This window comes from Prosopis cineraria, unplaced genomic scaffold, assembly GCF_029017545.1.
Source record: "Prosopis cineraria cultivar Desert tree isolate PC_DT_omini unplaced genomic scaffold, ASM2901754v1 PC11, whole genome shotgun sequence".
Taxonomy (NCBI): Eukaryota; Viridiplantae; Streptophyta; class Magnoliopsida; order Fabales; family Fabaceae; genus Prosopis; species Prosopis cineraria.
In genome coordinates this window covers 16,338,316-16,362,159 of record NW_026555342.1, presented here as the reverse complement: position 1 = coordinate 16,362,159, position 23,844 = coordinate 16,338,316, and the positions used below count along the sequence as shown (strand labels likewise).

The 23,844-nt window shown below is 30.9% G+C and overlaps 2 protein-coding genes across 2 annotated transcripts; one reads left to right on the top strand and one right to left on the bottom strand.

Annotated features, from left to right (window-relative positions):
• The first annotated feature begins 12,471 nt into the window (after nt 1–12,471).
• On the top strand, nt 12,472–15,471 carry LOC129285475 (U-box domain-containing protein 17-like). Its single transcript, XM_054921209.1, has one exon. It carries the CDS (start codon nt 13,019–13,021, stop codon nt 15,233–15,235), a length of 2,217 nt encoding a protein of 738 aa, XP_054777184.1. The 5' UTR covers nt 12,472–13,018; the 3' UTR covers nt 15,236–15,471.
• A 3,431-nt stretch (nt 15,472–18,902) lies between these two features.
• Nucleotides 18,903–23,224, bottom strand: LOC129285476 (uncharacterized). Its single transcript, XM_054921211.1, has 4 exons — nt 22,786–23,224; nt 21,724–22,349; nt 20,526–21,041; nt 18,903–19,246 (listed from the first exon to the last, which is right to left on the bottom strand). The coding sequence occupies exons 1-4, from the start codon at nt 23,039–23,041 to the stop codon at nt 19,118–19,120; spliced, it is 1,527 nt and encodes a 508-aa protein (XP_054777186.1). The 5' UTR covers nt 23,042–23,224; the 3' UTR covers nt 18,903–19,117.
• Between the last annotated feature and the right edge of the window lie 620 nt (nt 23,225–23,844).

Sequence of the window (23,844 nt, the reverse complement as noted above, 5' to 3'; positions counted from 1 at the left end):
ATTTGATGACATATTAATTATATTTTTTAATATTATTTTTATTTAAACTTATTAACTATGAGAGAGAATGTAATGTAAATTTAATTTTTTTTGTTTAAATAAAAATAAAATTAAAATTTTTATTCTATTTTCAGACAATATTAATAATTTAATTACCTGAAGTAGTTAAAGATAGAGATAGATTAAAATTAAATTTGAAAATGTAAGAGAAGTTAATCTTATGAGTCATCTTGCACGAACTAAAAGCCAAATCAATGATGAAAATTTATTCTAAATTCTTACTCAAACATCAATAATCAACATTCATACTTCTTTTATATACATATAGTTCAGCGTGTACATGGCTCAGGTATATATGATAATTTTATATCGACCAATTCAAGCGTAATAACAGTTTAAAATTTTTCAATTCTAATAAAAATCGAGTCATTGAGATCAATGTCACCATCAATATATCGATAGATCAATACCGATATATGAATATAATCTATACAATTATTAGCTGTAAATAATTAATTAATGTGACTGACCTTCGACTTTTTATTAGGTAAAGTAGCAAATTTGACCATAAATTATTTTTTGAGGAGCATCTGATAGTCTAACTATTAGATGGTATAAAATAAATTACGAACTTTTAAAACTGGAGCATCCAGTAACCCGCCGTTAACTAAGCTAATTGACGTTATGTGGAGCCCACAATGACACGTGGCACAACACGGGCGCAACACATCAGTATAGTAAATGTGCAAATTTAGCCACCAACTATTTTCCTAAGAGCGCTGGGTAGTTTTTACTATAAAAAAATGGATCATCCAATGCCTTTCTCTTAATTTTGACCAAACACCATTTATTTTCATACTTATAGGCCCATAAAGTATTAATCTCTCCAATTTTCTTGTTTGCATTCTCAACATTAGCTCCAAAAGAAGAGGTTTAATGAGTTTTTTATCTTAAAACATTCACAAGGACGATACTAATGAAGTAGAAGCTTGATATTATTATGCATGAAAAAAGCTTGATTCTAACTTAATTTAGTCATAAATTATTTATTCTACTTGTTAGCGTCGTCTTTGTGAATATCTTCAAATAAAAACTCTTTAAACCTCTTCTTCTCGAGTTGAGATTGAGAATGAAGGCAAGAAGATGGAGAGATTAATGCTTTGTGGGCCTCATAAGTATGAAAATAAACAGTGTTTGGTCAAAATTGAGGGGAAGGTGTTGGATGATTCATTTTTTTATAGTAGAAGCTACCCAGTGTTCTTTGAAAAATCGTTCATGGTTAAATTTGTACATTTACCATGCTCACGTATCGCGCCTGTGTCGTGCTACGTGTCATTGTGGGCTCCACATAACGTCCGTTAGCTTAAGTTAATGGTGGCTACTGTATGTTCCGTTTTTAAAAGTTCGTGATTTATTCTGCACTATCTAATAGTTTAGGCTATCAATACTCCTCGAAAAATATTTTATGACCAAATCTGCACCTTTATTCCTTTTTATAATGTAGATTCACATTAGTTGACAAGTGATGACACTTGATTCACACACACGCTCACGTTTTTGTTTCAAATAATGGCGTGTTTTGTAAACTCTGCATTTGAGTATAGAAGGCATTTTACAATTTTTTAAGAGCAACTAATGTCCTTTTTTTTTTAAATTTTTCCCAAGCTTTTAAAGAAAGCTAAAGTTAAAAAAAAAATTAACTAAATCTTAATATGTGCGTATGTAGTGTCAGGTATAATATATTACATTTGAAATGGATATAATATACTCCCTTCATTCAAAAATAGAAGGCATTTGTTGAGGAGTTAGATGTTCAAAAATGTAAGATATTTTTAGTCTTTTGAAGTGTAATTATTATCTTTTTTTTAAAGTAGCCCTATTAATAATGACTTTAGATTTATTTTATTGTAGAGTATTTAATAGAAAAAAAAAAAATAGTGTTACTTTAAAAGTAAGTAATTACTTTATTAAAGGTAAAATTTAGCTAAAAATGCTTTACCTTTCTGAACAGAAGGAATATATGTGTGGATTATATTTTGGTAAGTCAAAAAATACACACTACTTGATCCATTTAAAAGTAATGTCAGATATTTTTAATTAAATCTTGTAAAATCCACTTAAGAGGGAGGTGAATTGGGCTAATTAAAAATAAAAATAATTTAAACAAATATAAGTATAAGGAAGGAACAATTGCACTAAACAAAATTGAGTGAAGAGAAGAGAAACTTTGCTAAGAGAGTTTATTCTAGTTCAATTCTATCTACTTGAGCTTACGTCGAGTCTCCAAGGCATCTTTGAGATTTTTCACTAAATCCACCAAGGTTAAACTGGGTTCTTGGTCACCTCAGTACTGTACAAACTTTTTACTAAGTCTAAAACTCTTTCCCTTATAAAGATGCTAACAAATTCCTTTAAGCTCCCAGAACTTGAGTTACTTTAATTTGAGTGTGAAATATAGAGACACATAGAGTGAATTGAATAATGAATCACTATTATAATAAAACTCTCTCTTTTAGAGTAAATGTACAATCAATAAAACTATCAAAATAATGAATGTAATATCAGAAAGTTGTTAGAGAATAAACATGTGTAGTTGGCTCAATTAACTTCTCATCTTCCACTTCACAAACGACTCATATTTATAATTAATTCTTCAAATAGATTTGTTAGACTTATGTGTTTGCTATTGAATACTTCATCTTTGTTTCATTTGAGTTTTTCATTGTTTAAGGTTATAAAATAATGCTTTCCAATGGATTTGTATGTTGTTGGCGCCTTAAAAAAAGCTATAACTATATGCATTAAATACTCTGATAAAAGGTAAAAGAAAGTTAATAATATTGATAGAGTAAAAAGATATGAGTAAAAATAATTAATCAAAGGTTGAATAAGAATAAATTTCAACCACTATAGTATTTAAGAGTGTTACTAGAATGATAAGAAGTGAACCACAAGTCTTTGAAGTTAAAAAGATTAGTGTTAAGAAGTGCTAACCAAGATACTCTATTCAACATACAAAACATAGGGTAAGAAACTTTAAAGATATACTGGTATGAGTATGCATATACCGGTACAAGTATGAAGGTTTTGATGAACACCATGAAGAGTTTCATACTAGTAAAAGAGATTTATACCAAAATGATTTACATAAAAGACATTAATTATGAAGAACATTTACTGATAGTTCTAAATACTTTTGGGTAGAAAAGAAACATTTGGGTAAGACTCAAACATAGCAATATAAATGATATGATATAAATCAGGTGAGACATTTGGGTAAAAGTTGGACCTTTGGGTAGGAGTAGGATATTTGGGTGGGAATTGAGATACAGTGATAGAAGTTACAGAATAAGATGAGGCTAAAGACATTTGGGCGAAACAAACTGATATCAATAAGACATTGACATATTCTGGCAAAAAAAAAAAAAAATAGAACATTGACATATGAGTGGAAATGACATATACTAGTATGTCCAAGAATTAATTCAGCATCATATTTAAATTAGATTAACTCAAGCTGAATTAATTTATGGACAAAAAATAAGTCAAATAATTTATTTCAAAGAAAGAAAACATTTGAGGGTTAAGAAAATCAAATAATTTAATATAAGTACCTTATTTCCTTAACTTTGCCAATAACACTCATATGCAAAAAATAATCTTATTTATTTTTATAATAATCAAAGCCAGGATTAAAAAATCTCACCTCGAATAAATTACTTAATTATTTTCAAATTAATCTCATATTTTTATTTTTACCCTTATTTAATAGAGTTTTTCATTTTAAATAAAATATGAAGTGATTTATTTATTGAGAATTACACCTTAAAACATTAAAAATACCTTACAATTTTTTAATACTCAATTTTTTTAAAAATATATTATATTTTTTAACAAAGGAAGTAGTTCATGTTAATTATTGTGTAAGACTTATATACTTAATATATCTATAGTCAATTAACTCATGACATATGAATCTTACTATATTAATTTAATTAATAACAATAATGTATTATAAAATAAATAATCTATAAAAAATTCATATATCTTAATTTAATTGAATATAAGTACTTTAAGTATTTAAAGTTAGGTATATAACTTTTCTCCTTAGTTCATTTTGTCATTTAGAGAAAATTATTTTTATTTGCTTCAAAGTAATAATTATGATTATAAAAATAAAAAAGTTTGAATCGATTGAGAGATTAAAATTTATACAAAGTAATAATGAATTTTTTTTAATTAGAGAGCAAGCATTAATGACCAGAGGTTATAAGTGAGATCAAGCTCGCAACTTCGTACATGCAGCAGAGCTTGTGATATTACTTGGCAACAAGGTTATTAGCAATAACAATGAGTTTTTAATGATAATTCACTTTTTTTGTTTAAAAATTTAAGGTATTTTTAATTAAATTATACCTCCAATAAAATAGTTACTTATTTTTAAACTAACTTTATTTTTTTACATTTACTTCTATTAAATACCCTACAATAAATATAAAGTCGTTATCAATAAAGACACTTTTAAAAAAAAATAATAATTATATTTTAAAAAATTAAAAATATTTTATATTTTTTAATATCTAACTCTTTAAAAAATATTTTATATTTTTAAGAGGAGGAGTATAAAACATCACAATTATTTTCAGGTCCGTTGTTTTTTTTTTCTTAAAAAGAATTGGTCAAACGGAGAAAGATATCTTTGCTCAAAAAAAAAGAAAAGAAAAAAGAAATGGAGAAAGATATCTTGAATCACACAAGTGCGCGTGGTGTGATATGTCATGAAAAGAGGCCGGTGGGGCAAGTAATTTATGGAAATGAGTCAGCCAGCCATGCTAGCAGCTCCCTCGAATTTGTCATAATGATACTTCATCCATTTAATGTTATAAGACCTGGTCGAAAAAACAAAAAGAAAAAGGAATGAATGAATGTTATAAGATACTTTTAATCAGTTCAAAACTTTTTAATAAATAATTAATAAAATTTAAAATAATATGTTTTTGTTTAAAGACTGTCTAAATATTTTTTTATTAATAATCACATCCTTGATTTAGGTTATTTTTTTAAAAAAATCATACTAATTACATCTTAAAAAATTCAAAACCTTATATTTTTTAACACGATATTATAAAAAAAACAATGTCTTTTAATGCTAAACGAAGGAAGTAATGAAAATAACGATAATCTAATAAAAAAATAACAATAATAATAATAGCAGTAGCAGAGTTATAATATTAGTATATATGCAACAAAGACTGTATACATTATATATTCTTTCTCAGATAGGCTACATCAATTGTTTTTATAAATTATAATAGTATTAAGCGTCATCAAAATCAGGAAATTTGCTAATAAACATGAGGATTATTATTATTTAGTTTTAGCATCTGATTGAATTAGATTAATATTAGGCTTCAGCTTTTAAAATTTTGAAAATGTTTTTCAAGTTTTCGTACTTGTCCCGTATACGTTGGCCATTCAACTGCTCAACTAATGTCTTGTCTGGATCTCCACCTCTCCAGTATGAATGGATCAAAGTTTTCAAATAAATAAATAAATAAATAAAAGAGGTATTAGTAACAATTAATGTTGTAGTGACTGATAAGTAAGTCGGTGTCGTCACTTACATGTCGTTGCGTTGTGCCGGGCAGGAGCTGCAATGTCCGGCGACTTTTCTGTTTTATAACAAGTCAGACTCATGAGGTTGCACTTGCACCGACCATGCCCCCACAGCTCCACGGTTGGTATAACATTTTACTGAATTAAATTACATTTTTTTTAATAAGTTAGTTAATTATTTTTAAAATCATACACTCTTTTTATATTTACATTCATTTAATAAAATTTTTTAATTCAATTATACCTTAATTAAATGTATTTATGAAAAAAAACTCATTAATTACACATTAATAAATTAAAAATGCTTTATATTTTTAATATTTTACTTAAAAAATGACTTTATATATATATATATATTAATGGAGGCAGTAATTATTTTTTTGAAATTTTTTTTGAAAAAAAAGCTCCATCCATTTGATATTATAAAATAATTTTTTAAATTTTTTTGTTAAAAAATAAAAATATTTTGAATCTTTCAAAGTGTAATTAACAATAATTTTTTAAAATTATACTTCTTCCATCCCAAATTATAATGCACTTTTAATAGATTTTTTCTGTCTTAAAATATAAGATACTTTATGTAAATTAAGGTTTTATTAAATGCATCAATTCTGATATTATCATTTCTCTCGCTATAATTAATTTTCATCTATTCTCTTTTTAATGTATTAAATAGTGGCTATTTTTGAAAGTTTATATTTTTATTTTGAAAAGATAAGGTTCTTAAGTGTATTTCATAAGGTTTATTAGTATGTAAAATTTTATCTAAAAGTGTCTTATAATTTGAGACAAAGTGAATTTTTAATTAGAGGTGAATTAATAATATGAGACGTTTCTTATATTCATACTCACCTTTTCTCTATGAAATAAGGATGAATATGAAAAGAATGTATAATTTTAAAAATAATTAATTAATTAATTAGAGTTGTAATTCGGATAAAAGTGTTTTATATTGAATGAATGGAGTAATTTTTTTTTTTAAGTGTGATTGGAGATTGTTTGATGCGGGAACATTGTAATTTCCTTCAAAAACAAAAGAAACATTATTGTTAAAATGAAAAAAAACATTGATGATAAAAAAGAAAAAGATACTTTTTCTTTTTCCATTGAAGGAAAAGGGCTTCAATATAATTTAATTTCAATGTGCTTCAGAGAGGATTAAAGGTTATTTATTTTATTCTTTATTGGCTAAAAAAAATATTTTATTCTTTTAAAAAGAACTAATATAAAAAATGTAACTGGGCTCGTTGTGAGTGGTAAAGAATGAAAGGCCAATGATGCATTCCAGCTCGATTAGTAATTCCAATTTTTGAAAGCTTATATTGGCTTTAGCATACGGATTTTATATAATATAAAAATAGATTATTGAAGGATTTCTCACCGAAGATCCTGAGTTAAATATTATTTTTATAAAAAAATATTTATGTAACTTGAATCTTGAGTGACTTACAAGGACGAAGATATGCTTATAAGTTTAAGAGTCCCTATTGAGCTACTTATAAATCACCCAACAATAATAAGATCCTCATAGATCACACAAACTTATAAGTTGTAAATTAAATTCTTACCAATTGAACCTAATTTTTGTTGATATTAAATACTTCTTCTGCTAAAAAATATAAGGTATTTTTAACTAAATCTCACCCTAATAAAGTAGTTACCTACTTTACAACTAACCTTATCTTTTCATATTTACCCTTATTAAACATCTTATAATAAACATAAAATCATTATTAATAGAGGCACTTTTGAAAAAAAAAGGCAATGATTACATCTCGAAAGATTAAAAATACCTTATATTTTTAAATATCCAACTCCTTAAAAAATACTTTACATTTTTTAACGGAGAGAATATTTTTTAACTATGTTCCATGATTATCATATTTTTTTAGACTAAAATGTATAAAATCATATTAAACTTTAAGACAGTTGCATATGAACCTCTTGCCTTTAAACATTTAAAATTAACCCCTAACCTTTATTTCTTTTTTCCAAAACCCCCTACCATTAATTAATTGTTGTTTGATTGATATAGTTATTGTCATGTCAAATTAATGCAATACACATGACACATAATATGAAAGAAATATTTTGATTATTTTTTGACACAATTTAAGGAGGGACAAAATTATAATTTATAGTTTTAATACACGCGATGTTGCTCTCATTTTTAATTGAGTGACATTTTTCTCACTATTCAGGGGTAACACAATTTAAGAAAAGAGTTATAATTTTATTATTATTTATAAATTTAAACAGCATTTTATATTAAACAAATGAAAAAAATCCAAAAGTTTTTACTTATAAGAATCATATAAATAAAAACTTATCCTTTAATACAATGAAAATTTGATATTTTACAAGTTTTTTTTTAACAAAATCGATATAAAATGCCAATAGAAACACACACACACACACACACAGAGAGTTTTAAAACTGCACACATTCCATTTGTAACATACTTGTAGCATATTTTTTCTTTTTGTTTAAATCAATACTAAAAATTTTATTCAAAGGAGAAATTAATAACTACAAATAAATAAGAGCATGAAAAAAAAACAAAGTAGATAAAAAAAATTATATGATTCCTATCAATGGCAAGTTTTAAATACTTTTCTTTTCACTTGTTTAATATAAAAGGTTGTTTTAATTGATAAAGAATAATGAACTTATAATTTTTTTTCTTAAATTTTATTATCCATGAACAATGAGAAGAATGAGAACAATGTTGCTCAACTAAAAAAGATGAGAGTATCGTCATGTATGTTAAAAATAAAAATTACAATTTTATACCATTTTAAATTGTGTTAAAAAATAATAAACAAATTTTCTACGTAGTATTAATATGACATGATAATAATTATATTAATAAAATAATATAGGTTATAAGAGTTAATTTTAAATGTTAAAAGATGAGGGAAGTCATATGCAATTGCATCAAAATTTAAGAAACTTTTATACATTTTAACTGTTTTTTTTTTTTTTCAATTATGTACATGAGGTGCTGAATCAGTTAAGATCAGGGGCTTATTCATACAATTCATAGGTTTAGACAAAGACAACAAAATGCTGTCAATAGATTTTATATTGAAGAGAACTTGGACGGTTGATTAATTTTACATATTTACCAACCCATCTATAAATCTTTTTAACACTGTATTTTAAAATTTTGAGAATTTAAAAATTCACTTTATTAATTTATCCAAGAGAAGTTGTTATTTCCTATTGGTGAGTAGTCATTGTTCTTCACATGTTACATTTTAGTGATTAAAAAATGACACTTGTAATTTATTATTAAGTTTTAGTGTTTTGTCTTAGAGAAGTTGTTAGTATTTATTACTATTGCCCTTCATAATTTATATGTTACATTTTACTGGGTGAGGATTCTCCCCTCTTCCCCTCCAATCCTCTTTCCATTCTTTTCCTTTTCTAACCATAAGATTAAAATTTGAAGGGTATATATTTGATCTCTTATAAAATTATTATTATAAAATTTAAAATTATAAAAAATAAATAATAAAATTTAAAACTTTTAAAATTTAATTTGAAAATTTTAAAAGCACAGTAAATACAAATTAAAAAGAAATATTTTAAAAAAGATTAAATCTCAACCTTCCAACATATAAATCTTATGGTTAAAAAAAAGAAGAGGAGGAGAAAAGGATGGAATGGGAAGAGGAGAGGATCTCTTCCCCATTTTACTGATGTAATTAAGTTGCTATTAGATTTTAGTCATTTGCTTAAAAGAAATTGCCATTCTCTGCTATCTTGAGCAGTTACTAGCTATCACATGTTTCACTTCAAATTTTAAATTGGGAACAGATTTGTCATTGTGCTGAAAACTAATATATTAGACAAGTCTTTTGAAATTACATAATAATTACCAGTGCTTCTTCATCATTTACATATTTTAGACAAATTTCTTTTATCCCCTTGTAATTATCAGTTTTTTGTGGTCTTGATTTGTCATTTTCCCATTGAAAATCCTCTGGTTTGGGTTGTTAATCTCAATGTAGCGTTGCTGTTGCATGTTATCGAGATTCTCGCAGTTGGTCAACCTGCGGTCTGGACGCCACGTCGATCTGTAAAAAGCGGGAAAAAAATAAAATAAAATCGGCATTCTCATCTCCACGCTCCCGGAAATCGCGTGGGCCCACGTTCCCATTCAAAGTCAACCCCTCAACCAAACCAATCCTAACTCTTTTTTTTTTTTTTTTAAATTTCTTATAAAACAAAAAGAAATTATTTTCTAGCTATCTTAAAAGCTTATTTAGCACACGCTTATACCCTTACCCTCAAAAGAATGTGAAGGAACGGCTTATAATTTTATTTTAAAATTTTTGATTTCAAATTTTTTATGATGCCAAGCGTAAAAATAAAGTTCTAGATTCTGTCGTCCCCTGTATTGAGGAAAATTAAAGTGTCATCGTTTAAATAACAAAATAAAAGTCCAAACGAGATGTATGTCAAATGAAATGATACAAACTACGTCAAATTTTTAAAAGTAAAAGCTATAAATTAGCGGTCCAATGGAATAGATGCATTGCAATTTGCAAGTTTGCAACTCAGACCAAAAAGATAAGATGAAAAAAAAAAAAAGATGCAACATTCAAGGGTCAAGTTGTTTTTAAAAATATATTTTAATTATTAAAAGAATCTTTAAATGATAATATAAATATTATAAATTTAAATTTTACATTTTGAACGAAAATCCACTTAGTTAATTATCTCTCTTTAATATACCGTTTACTATTAGAAATCATTTTTTTCTCGAAAATATCACATTAAGAGGTGCAAGATATTTTAGATCTTTTAATATATAATTAATCATTTTTTAAAATAATTTTAATTGAAAGGTTTAATTAATAAAGTTTTTTAATTGAAACATCTTATTGAACAAGAGTGAGCATGTAAATGATGTGGAATTTTAAAGATAATTAATTAATTAATTGAGATAATTTGGTTAAAAGTACTTTATAAAACTAGATAGAGGAAGTATTTTCTCTAATTCTATTTATGAAACATTTTCTAAAGTAATTTTTAATTTAAAATATAAAAAACCTTATAATAATTAAATTATTTTTTAATTTTAACCCTTATTAATTAGCATAAAAATATTTAATATAATTATATTATTATTTAAAATCAAAAATAAAAATAAAAGTATTTCTTAATTTTTTATGATATTAAAAAAATAATTTTTTTAATATGTATGAAATGATTGAAAGTGTTTTAAAATAAAGACCGAAAAGAGTTTGTATGAAAAAGAAATTGAAAATAATAGCAGATAACTTCTTAGGAAAAAATGAGAACCAATTAATTTTTTAACATATTAATTATATGAAACAATGCAATTAAGTACCAAATAGTCAAACTACAATCAATGGCACAATTAGTGATAATGTAACTAACATTGATCACAATAATAAAAAAGAAAGTTCAGTTCATATGTCCGTGATTCAATTATTGAAATTAAATTAATTAACTACAGTATTGCTATCATAATTGTAGCTTGTAAGTAATGATTTTTTCCTCTTGGGGTTTGAAAATTGACCAAAATATATTCTTAAAAATAAGTACAATTATGGAATCTGAGTTATTAAAACGTTGGATGATTATAGATTTGAATTAAAGCGATTAAGAGTAAATAAAGAAATGATGGTAAAACCCTGTGACGACGTACTTGCGGAGAGCAGAAAAGAAAACGCGAAGCACACAAAGCAATGGACGTACTGTGGGCTTTCTGGTCTTCAAAGAAGTCATAAGCACAAAGGGAAAAGATGAGGAAGAAGGTGAAGGGCAATTACGGAATTTCGTGTTGAAAACCCTAATCCACGCACAAAGTCAAACTCAAACTCAAACTCCACGCCGGGCCTTATCTGCAAAACTCTGATCCCTGACCTCATATTATTATACTAAGAACATCTTGGGTGAATCACATCTAGGGACCCCTACTTTACAATATTTATAATAAATGACGTTGCCTGCTTCAATTATTATTTATTAAAAAAGCTCAAAGAATTTTGAATTCTCCACACGAATTTAAACAAAAAAAAATCTAAAAATTTTTATTTGTAAACTTTACAATTATCATCGAAATTACAAAAAAAAAATTATTATATTCTACTTGGAATTTAAATATTAAATCATATTTTTCATAAATTACCAACACTATAGTTTGTTTGTAATTTTAGGGCATCTGCGGGTTTCAACTCGTAGGTAATATAATATAAATAATTGATTTAAATTTTCTTATCATCTAACATATTTACACTTGCCAAATAAATGGTTTTCATTTATTGAACCTGAAATCTAATGGATAAAATACTTTAAAATCTTTTTCACTTATAAATTGTTATTCATAGTGATATTAATTCTTAATCAACGTTGAGAGATTACAATCTTGGCTTTTGATGGCGGAAAAGGATGTCGTTTCATTGACTTGGTTAATTTTCATTTATTATTGGTCTAATATACATTTTCTTCCCATTTTTCCTGGCATGCGTTTCTTCATTATTTTATATATTTAATGAATGTTTTTTGGCTTAACTATAGTACATTTACACCTACTCTTAGAAGATCTAAATTATATGAGCTCCCTAAATAATTTAAGTTTTTTTATCAGAATATATAAATTTGGCGTAATGAATATAATTTTTTTTCGCAATTTTAATCTGGCGTCCTTTGTTTAAAGATATTTTCTAAATGTTATTTTTTAATAAATTTTATAAAAATCATATATTGAGAAAAAAAATAGTACAATTTGATATTAATCCAGATCAATGAAAAGAAATCACGGCTCCAAAAACGTATAGTAGAGTTGTTCAGTGTTTGACCGTATGTCCTCTGTTAACCTCGTTGAGTTGTTTATTAACTTTTCCCTGTTCTCTCTCCTGCGGAAGGACAAGAATCTGCATAATCTTAAATCTCTCGTCAAAGTTAGGAAAGTCTTTTTCAAGAAGGCCGCATTGAAGGAAGATGAAAGAAAATTGAATTAGAAGGGAAAAAAAAACAAAAATCTTTGGAAATTCAGACCCCTTTAACCTCGCTTTCCATTCTAGTACGCGGATCCGGCCGAATTAATTAATCCGATCTCTTTTTCCTTCGGATTTTCCAGTTCCTCTTAACCCCCTTGAAGATTCAAACTTCCACCCAACAACAACAACGACAACAACTATTTGATATTCGTCTCTGCGGCATGCATCTTGGCGTTTGGGGACCTAGAAAGTTTTTCCCAGAAAATTTTACAGATCTGGTAATTGGGTCAGGAATCGCTCGGCTGTTGACTTTTGCTTCTGAATTTTGAGGGTAATTTCTCCCGGTGGAGGTTTCCAGCTCGTTGAAGTCATAACGTTCACGGATTCGTGAATTTGGAAACCCTATAATTTCTTTACGGGTTTTCATGGCTTCGGGAGCTATATTCTCTTCGTTGCGGCGGAGGAGGTCGCCGACTTTGGAAGCCTTCCTTGCTCCGGTTGACTTGTCCGATGTTGCCCTGGTTCAAACGCTCATCTCTGTGGCTAGCGAGCTCGTCACGTGCTCTTCCGGACGCTCTTTCTTGTTCCAGCGCAAGAATTCGAGGTCACTCATACGAAAAGTCGAGGTCTTTCAGTTGCTTTTGGAATATTTGACGGACACTGGCGCGTGTATTCCACCGACGGCGGTTCTCTGCTTGAAAGAGCTTTATTTGCTATTGTACCGGTCGAAGATTCTTCTTGACTATTGCGCGCAATCAAGTAAGTTATGGCTTTTGCTTCAGAACCATTCAATATCCGGCCATTTCCATGATTTGAACCAGGAAGTATCGACCATTCTGGATGTATTTCCTATCAACGATATCGAATTAAGTGAGGATGTCAGGGAACAGATTGAGCTGTTGCAGAAACAGTCTAGGAATACTAAGTTATTTATAGACAAGAAAGATGATGATCTCAGGATTCGCTTCTTGTCATTTCTTGATGAATTTGAAAACGGAAAAATTCCTGATTCATCAGAATTAAGGTTTTTATTTGTGGAGAAATTGAAGATTCTGGATGCTAGAAGTTGCAGAAGTGAAATTGAGTCTTTGGAGGAGCAGATTGTGCATCATGAGGGAGACGTTGAGCCAACAATTTCTGTGCTTAATGGGCTTGTTGCTTTGACTCGGTATTGCAGGTTTTTGCTTTTCGGATTTGAGGAAGATGAGCTAGAGTCAAGCAGTGGAAATAAGAAAAAGCCCAGAAGGGGATTGATTAGTCAAGAAATTGCTGGAACTTTTATAAGTATTCCAAAGGACTTTTGCTGTCCAATAACATTGGATCTGATGCGTGACCCAGTTATAATTTCCACAGGACAGACATATGATCGATGTTCCATATCCCGGTGGATAGAGGATGGCCACTGTACTTGCCCAAAAACGGGGCAAATGCTTACTAGCACACGCCTTGTTCCTAATCGATCTCTTAGGAATTTGATCATGCAATGGTGCACTGCACACACAATTCCATATGACCCACCAGAGGTCATAGATCCTTCGGTTGAAATTTTTGCATCGACTTCTCCTACCAAGGCTGCCCTTGAAGCCAACAGAGCAACAGCATCACTTCTCATCCAGCAGCTTGCAGATGGATCACAAGTTGCAAAGACTGTAGCTGCTCGGGAGATTCGATTGCTAGCAAAAACAGGAAAAGAAAACCGGGCATTCATTGCTGAAGCTGGCGCCATTCCTCATCTTCAAAAGTTACTCTCCTCTTGTAACGCAGTTGCCCAGGAGAATTCTGTAACTGCATTGCTCAACCTATCAATTTATGAGAAGAACAAAAGTCGGATAATGGATGAGGAAGGATGTCTGGCATCAATAGTTGAGGTGTTGAGATTTGGGCAAACAACAGAGGCAAGGGAAAATGCAGCCGCAACATTGTTCAGTCTCTCTGCTGTCCATGACTATAAGAAGAGAATTGCAGATAAGGTGGGAGCTGTGGAAGCCCTGGCAGATTTGTTGCAAGAGGGAACACCAAGAGGGAAGAAGGATGCTGTGACAGCTCTGTTCAATCTTTCCACACACACTGAGAATTGTGTTAGAATGATTGAAGCAGGGGCTGTAACAGCTCTCGTTGTGGCTTTGGGAAATGAAGGAGTTGCTGAGGAAGCAGCAGGTTCCTTGGCCTTGATTGTTCGGCAACCTATCGGGGCTAAGGCTGTGGTTAATGAGGAAGCGGCTGTAGGTGGATTAATTGGAATGATGCGATGTGGGACACCAAGAGGTAAAGAGAATGCAGTTGCAGCCTTACTTGAACTGTGCCGGAGTGGCGGTGCAGCTGCAACAGAAAGGGTGGTTAGGGCACCAGCTTTGGCAGGATTGCTTCAAACCTTGCTTTTTACCGGGACAAAGCGGGCAAGAAGAAAAGCAGCCTCACTTGCTAGGGTGTTTCAGAGATGTGAACATGCATCTATTCATTATGGTGGTTTAGGTATGGGGTATGCATATGCTAGCAATTCAGCGGCAGATCGGGATACAAGCTTTGCCGGGGGTGGTTTAGGTATGGGGTATGCATATGCTGGCAATTCAGCGGCAGATCGGGATACGAGCTTTGCCGGTGATGTCTCGGTACCAGTGTCCATTTCTGTACCTGTTGTGTAGTGTCAAAACATGTTTATGTCGCCCTCCAATTTTTATTGGATGTTGTCATAGAATTCTTTCATTGAAATTTATAGTCATAAGAAATCACAGGCTATACCATATGTTATTATAAGAGAAACATCAGAGCGCTGCTGAACAGTTCGCTTAAACATGTTTGTAACTTTAAATTATAGGGAGCAAAAATAGATCATGTTCTATTCAGCCTCCCTTTAACCTTTTATCATTTTTCGCCTTCACTGCTGGTAAGCCTTGAAAATGACATATTATGGTAACAGCTTCTCACAGACGCATGCGCATTCTCATCAGAATTCAAATCAGTCATACTAAAACTTGGATGGAGTTGGTGTGCGTTTAACATGTGGGTGTGGCTGAAAGTAGCTTCGGCATCTCAAACTTGTTAGGCCAAAAAAAAAAAAAAAGATTACTCTTTTGTGAGCTATGACATTCTGCAATTTTCATACGTCATCATTGCGTAAGTTGTGGCAGAAGAAGATCAACTTATATACTGCAAGCATCTGTCGTCAAATCTCTGGTCTTTGCTCTGAGCTGTGTTACTGGAGATTCCTATCTCAGTTTGCCTCAAATGTGAACACATGAAGGGCTCTGGGTTAGTATAATCCACTCATTCTTTTGAAGAAGAATCTATGCTTGAAAGATGATGAATGCTCATTGCTTTTTACCAAAATGGCATAAGTAGGTTTTTGTTTTTTTCCTGGCACAAAGTTTCTTAGAGCAAAGGTGAATCACTGAAATGATGACTTTTGTTCCTTGTGTTGCTAGCGAGTGATTCACATGTGCTCAGATAAAGTGAGCAGCAATGACTGGGTGTCTTCATAAGTGGTAGGCTATTTCTTTTCCTTACAAAATTCTGCAGCATATTATATGAGGATCCTGATATATAGAAAAAAACATAAGTGGGGAAGATTTTTCAAACATCATTATTCCAGAGACTAAAGTACTTTTCTCCTTTGAGTGGTGGAGGATGTTTTATCTTATTCTTCCACATAGTAACACAAGTGACCAAACGCCGGGTTTGATAAGCAAGCGCCGGTTGGTTTTCTCTAGTCAGTCCCATGTGATGTGAATGGCTCCTCTGCATATTTTCTGCAATTATATAAAATTGACTCTGGAGAATTCAACAGAGATAAATAAAGAAATAGATTGAATGAGTGATGTTAAGAAAATTATGAAGTCAGGAAAATTCTTTGGCAGGAAGAGATGTTTGGCTGTTCAAACTTCAAGATTTACTATAAATTAATTTAATACTATATTCTTCTATAAGTTGATATGTACTTATTGCTTTATCGTCATTGGTTTGAGTACCCACTTAATTATCTTGTAGAATTTTCAGCCATGTCCATAAATATCAATTTTTTATTGGATTTGGAACCGTTATTTTAACTAATTTAATGATCTATCTAATTTTCGTAACACTACTTTTTAGTACAAAATTATTCATTATTTGGTGCCATCTATATTTCATTTCATAAAATAAAATATATAAAAAAGTTGCATTATTCATAAGATATAAATACTACTTTATTTATCAAGATACGGGCGAGTGAATGCTAAAAATAAAGGGAGTACAATTTACTTTAGAAAGGAGGAAAAAAAAGTATCTTGTAGATAAAGAATTACAGGCTAATACATTAATTAACTAATATTGAGTTACATGATAATTGACGATGATTCATCCCAAGTTTTTTCCTTTCTCTGTTTGCCCATTTATTGACTAGGGATCAAATTGCAGGATGATTTCCCAATAGCTTTGAATTTTCTCTATTTGGACATGTGTTTTGACAAAGCCAAAATAGTATAAAATGGTTAGTTTGCATTTTTAATCTTTTAACGTTATATAAGATTTTATTTTAATTTTTTATTTTATAAACTGTTTTCTCAGTCCTTTAATCTTAATATTTTTACATTGAACTTTTAAACATTATTATGACATTATCAAATGTTAACATATTAAATTTAATTTTTTAAAATAATAATAATTGACAAAAAATAATCATTTTAAAGGGTCGGAGGCTCCAAAAAATAATTTATAAAATTAAATGATCAAATTAAAATTTTATTTAAAGTTTTTGTTTAAAAAAGAAAAGAGGACCAAAGGTGGACTTTGACCTTATATATATGTATATATGAAAAAGAAAAAGAAAAATAGCCCCTCTAAATTCAGTCAGATACTTACCTACCACCACCCAAGACAGAAGTTGAAGGATTCCTAACTTCGATATATTTTTACTTGGGGTCCAAACGGTTCATGAAACAACACAAAATTACTTCTTATTCTCGATTTTTTTTTTAACTTTGATTTTAAACATAAAAAAGTCTGCGAATACAAAATCATTTGAAATGATATTTTGAATATATAAGTTGACTCACTCATCTTCCATCTCTATCTTCATTTCATTTTAAATAACTTCTATAAGTTGTTTGACACATGTTTTGGCTATCTATTTCTTAAAAACTTGAAAAAAATGTAAACGTCAATTTTGAATTAAAAAAGGTCTTACATGCTTGAAATTCAAAAAGTTAATACTTTTGAAACTTGTAAAGCATGTATATCTATTTGGTTTAATTGTTTTATTAATCAGAGACTAATGAGAACGAACTTTTACTGAGATTTTCTATGACAGATGAGAATGAATATATATATATATATATATTTTTTTTTGAACAAGTGAGAATGAAAATTTTTGTCAATATACATATTGAAATATGAATGAAGAAGAAAGTGGAGACATAGAAAGGGGGCACATAATTGAGAAGCAATTGGTAGTTTGTGGGAGAATTTTGAGAGTTGGTGTGGTTGAGCTTATCCTGTGTGATATAGATATCCTTCAGTTAGATCAGTGGAAGGATTCTAATCATGAAAACATCACTCTATGCTTCTCAATTGCTTTATTGATTCTTTTCCTTCCATGCTTTTGAAAAACCAAGTATCATATCAAGTTGGTTGTTTTGGGGTCCCCATTATCTTTCTTTTTTCTATCTCAAAATCATTATATACACATGCACACAATTTAAATATTTCTTACTGTCAAAAATGTGATAAGGTTAATATTTATATATTGACTTGTAGAGGTTCTGAGACGCATTCAAAGTGATCAATCCTTGTGGAGTATCATCAGCTCATGTGTACTATCAGAGAGATAAGAGATTTCATCATGCGCAACTAGATTGTCACTTTGAATAAGTTTAGAGAAGTTAACAAGTTTGCTTACTAATTTTTCTCATCAAGTTCACCACATAGAAGACACCTATGAGGTATTTAACACTATCCGTAAGGTGTAGGAATATTTTGACTGTTGACATGACTTGATTTTGTTTTCTTTTTGTATGACACAAAGTCGTGGAAAAAAAAAAAACCACCTTTAACTATGGGTCATGAAGGTTCCATCAGCCCTACTTCATTCTCATTCTCTCATATATATATTTTTTATATTTATGCATTCAAAAGAAAGTGACACTAACTAGTATAATTGTGTGTGGGCCTATCTCATCTTTATGCTTCTGCCTCTTTCTAAGTATTTACTATATGAAATTGTTTATGTGAATACAGATGATTAAAATCTCTTTAACATTGAAATAAATTGTTTTATGCAATCATATTAGATCGTATTTTTTATGATTCCATTGGTTCATGGAAGTCCCAGTCATATTTGACAATAATGAAACAGGTAAAAAGAGATAGGTTAATAAGTTACAGAATAATAAATTGATTTGTACAGAAGGTTGCAGCTTGCAAATGATGTGGGGATTTTGCAGTGCTTTACCAAATGATTTTACTTGGCAAATGTTAAAAGATGAATAGAGAAGAAGATAGTTGTGTGGTATAAAGGAACTCAGTGTTGAGAGAAGAATAAGAAAATGAATTTATGGAGAGGGAATGAGGATGTCAAAATCAGAGACAGTCCAAATGGCAGTTTGATGAGCTTCTTTGAAAATCTCTGTCCCAATGTTAACAGAACTCCATTGCCTTCTTGCTGGACCTGTGCCTGGGTCCTGAAACGACTCATATTAATCAGAACAAGTTACATGCAAGTAGACACACACACACACACACAAACACACACACAAGTTGGACAACAAAACTAATTCAAAACCATTCATTTTTCCTTGGACAAATTGAGACAATCCAGTCAACCATGGACTGTTTCATTGTGTTTTTTACTTTTTCTTATTTTCTTTTTAATCATATTTTGAAATACTTTAAAATGTTAATTAAAACAATTTTCCTGACTCCTAAACATTTAAATAAATTTGAAACATATTCTCCAATCTTTATATAATTAAGAACATGAAAATCTTTTAGAAGCACTTGATAGTTGCTGTCAAAAGATTTTGAACTGGGAAGGAAAATCCTTATCAGGAAGTCATTGATGATACAAAGAATTTACTCAACAGGGATTGGTCTATCTCGATTAATTTCATGTATAGAGGAGCTAATTGCCTAGCTAATTGCTTAGCTAGGAATTGTCATACTTTTGTAAATTGTCATACTTTTGTAAACGTCTTTGATCAAAAACCTCCTTTGGGTGGTAATTGATCAAAGTTTGTTTTGTTGCTTTTTTTCTTCGTACTGCTACTATTGCTGTTTTGATTTCCTTTTTCATTGAAAAAAATGGGAAGGAAAAAAGAAAGTGAAAAGAAGAAATGAATGAACTTCGATATCACTAACAAAATCTCATTTTATCCACCATTCAAAAACAAAATTACTCAAGCCCCCCTAGCAAGGGCCTCTTGGCCCAGTGGCATTAGAACATCTTTTCAAAAGGAGAGGTTGTGGTTTAGAGCTCCGAAGTGAGCAAGTAGTGAGTGTGTGTGTCTTCTTTTTTTACGGGGAAGGACTGGCTTAGAGGTAAAATTTAAAAAAACTTAGACCCCCGTAGGTTGCCAGCCCTTAGCATTGATGAGCTCCACAACGCCCAAAACACAGGTTTGAACTCCCTGAGGATCAAACTGTGATTTACCTTGGTAAGTGGGTTTGTGGTGCTGGCCCACTAACTTTGGGTTTTCCTCTAGCAAGCTCCACATGGTCCTAGAGGATTTTACTCATCATTTTGAAAAAAAAAAAAAAAAACCAAACTACTTAAAATTTAGAGAGAGAACTACTTTGAGGTCCCATACAACACATTTAAATACACAAAGTCTATTGACAACTTAGCAAAGGAAAATGACAACTAAATAGACATTGTGGTATTTAAATGTGTTGTGCAGGACTTGCATGCAATTCTTCTGAATTTATATTCATTAAGAAATCCACAAGAAGAAAATCTCTTGCCTGGTAAAAGTAAAGTGAGTGTGACAATCTCCCAACATCCAGCTTCCATGTCTGAGGATCCCCAATCCACCCTTGTCCTTGCTTTGTAGGGTACCCATACTCACCCCAAACTGGGTGTGGCAGAATCTGCACTATCTCTTGTGGCTGAGGATTGCTGTAAGGGTCACACAAACTGTAGGGTACCTCAAGGTGCTCTGCATTCCCAGGAGAGCAGTACAAATGGTAGGCTCCATAAGGGAAGTGTAAAGTGTCTGTGCGATGGACACGTGTCCCATTGGGGAAAGTATGATATGGTGGACACACATTGAGATTGTCTTTGTGACACCATGAGGTTGTGCTTGGATTAATGATCATCTCACTGTATCTTGTGACATCCGTAGTCACATCACCATCACAAGGTTGTCCATTGTTCTTCCAGCAGCTTCCTATGTCCATCAGGTAGAATTGACTCTTACTACCTCCTCCTTCTAAGACTTTCAGATTGAATCTCACTTTGAAGTTTGGTGATTCTGGAATCTGCACAATAAAGAACCATGAATATTGATACCATATGCTGCAGATTTGTGAATTGACATTCCAACATGAAGTGCCAATGTAGAATCTGAAGTTTTCTATGTCTAACTAAACACATTTCCCTCTGCATTACATGAAACTAGACGTATGAATAATGCGGCCGGTTATGAATTCTGCATTGGTATATTGATGTGCATATTTGATACATGCTGAATGCAGACTTGATAGATTCTTCCATGTCTCAGAAATTCATTAAACACAGTACAAATTAGAGTTCAAACACTGCAGTATGATAAGCTTGCTTTCAAGCAAAACCTGAAGGCTTGACATAAGCAAGGTAGATTTTGAGGCTACAACATGATGACAGAATGTGGTAATATTCTGTAATTAGGATGAAGCTCTCTGAGGTTAATTTTGATGTCATGCCAAGAAGAGTGAAAAGACAAATTCTTTGTTACATATAATGTATCAGCTAACTGTACAACAATGAGTTAATAAACTTTTTTTTGATGAGTTAATAAAAATTTATTGAGGCAGGTACTACAAGTTGGGAATTTCAGTTGCACACCCATTGTAATAAATTCTTATTAACTCTTTGTACTAGGAACTACACAGCCATTATTATGAAGAATTTCTCAGAAAGAAAAGTATGAGTGAGACTAAAGAAAGATAAAAAGTGACTCACAATTTTAGACATTCCTCTAGTTGGGTAATGGTATCCACCAGAAAAACCAGATGTGGCATCAGATCTCAAGTAAAGCATCAACCATGGATACTTCATAGAAGTCTTCAAGACATGGTGGAAAACCCAACTTCCTTTGCCAATTTCCTTCTGCCAAGTCACAGAGTAGTAAGACTTGTTTTTCCCTAATGATCCTAGACTCAAATCAGCATCCAAATCCCAAGACCCATAAAACCTTCCCTTGAGAAGAGTCCTATTAGGTCCTTCCAATTTGGTAAAGTCATGATGAATCAATGGCTGGTTCATACACCCTGTCCCAAAGCAAGGGAAGCTACCATTATTGGCAAAAGGCCCTACTTTGAAGCCATTTTTGGGGCACTTGGCTGCTAAAGTGTCCATATTCCCATTCTTAAGCATGATCATCCAGAACTGCCATGGATTTGGAGTTTCTTTAACTTCACATTTTGAGGCTAAATACAGTTCTTTCTCTGTAGCATAGAGATCCACATTATGAAGGGCTCTTTCCTGCATCCCTTTGAAGGAATCTCCAGCACCTAGCCTGTTGTCCTCTTCTGTGACCTTGTGGACCAATCTGTAGAGAGGAAAACTTGATATATAGCTGTCCTTCTCTAAAACAACACTATCATTAGCCTTTGGGCACGAGAGTACAGCAAGAAGAAGAACATCAGAAAGATGACATCGATTGACTCCAAAGATTTTTTTTTTTTAATACTTTATCACTTGAAACTTTATTTTGTTTCAGTTTTATATAATATTTGCTCATTCGAATACTGCATGATATCATTGAAATACTTTGAAAAGAACTTTAAAGAACTAAAGCGGTATAACAATATTTGAAAGAGTCCTTTTATACCAGTCATGCTTGAAAGATTAAAAAAGCATCTTACTCTTTGTTTTCTTGTTGCATTATTGAGATGACAGCAAGATATGAACATCACAATACTATGAGTGTGATTCACAAGATGCTCCATTTTATAAGTACTGAGTTCACACATTTTGATCTTGAGGAAGAAAGTTGAAGATATTTGAGATTTGAAAGCTCACCTTTTGGTTGTGAAGAAGCATTATAAATATCAAAGCAATCAGCAGCTCTAGGGCTGCCCATTTGAGGAACTTCATCTCCAACTTCATTGCACTGATTCCATGACTCTATGGCCAATCTCAGGCCATCCCTTCTCATTCCTGGATCACCCAAAGCTGATACATACCCATCTGCAGAAGCATCAACAGAAGCCCTTGAAAGAGCACGCAAATCAAGAAGAACAAGAAGAAGAAAACAGGGGATCCTCTGTTTGGCCATTAGAATGTTGAAACCTCATCACAAGTATATGTTCTGTCAGCTAAAAAGCATGGACCTCAGAGATATGACTTATAATCTTGAGTTCCCAGCTTATGTTTCTTTCTTCATATTGATTAATGAAGTTGACACTTGCCTGTTTGTTTGCTAACATGTGGGGGGTGAATTACCTTTACAGTTATCTTTTGATCCTATGTCATATGATTGTTGCATGTTTCCCTTCTGGTAGAGGTTCTTGTTCAAATTTGTCAAACTCGGTTACCAACCAATGAAGAAAGCGACAGCCTATGCTTTTCTTGCAACTACCTGCTGGTCCAAAAGTTCGTACTTGGCAACCAATTATGTACAGATCAAGCAACACATTGTACAAGTAGCATTACAAGAGAATCTGGATGGGCTTGCGGAACTTGTAAAGTATCTTTAAAGTGAGAAAAAGAAATCTTACGCAAACAATGTAATAAGTGTGTATGAACTACTCATCTTTTCTCTATCTTTCCCGCTGTAGAGACAGAATACATATTTTACAATAAAAGATTCAAATTCATAAGAGAGACTCAACATCTTGATTTGTGATGTCAGAAAAAAAATCAAATTAATTCATGTGAGAGACTCAGTGAACCAAAATAATCAAGTATGCCATATTAATTCTCTGACTAAACCAACACAAGCTTTCATCATTAACTAAAGTAACAAATAAAAAATCAAATATATATATGACATTGAGGAAAAACCAACCACAAGACAAATATAGACACAAAATAGCATAATTTTTAGTTATTGAGATTTTTTTTTAAAAAAAGATGAAC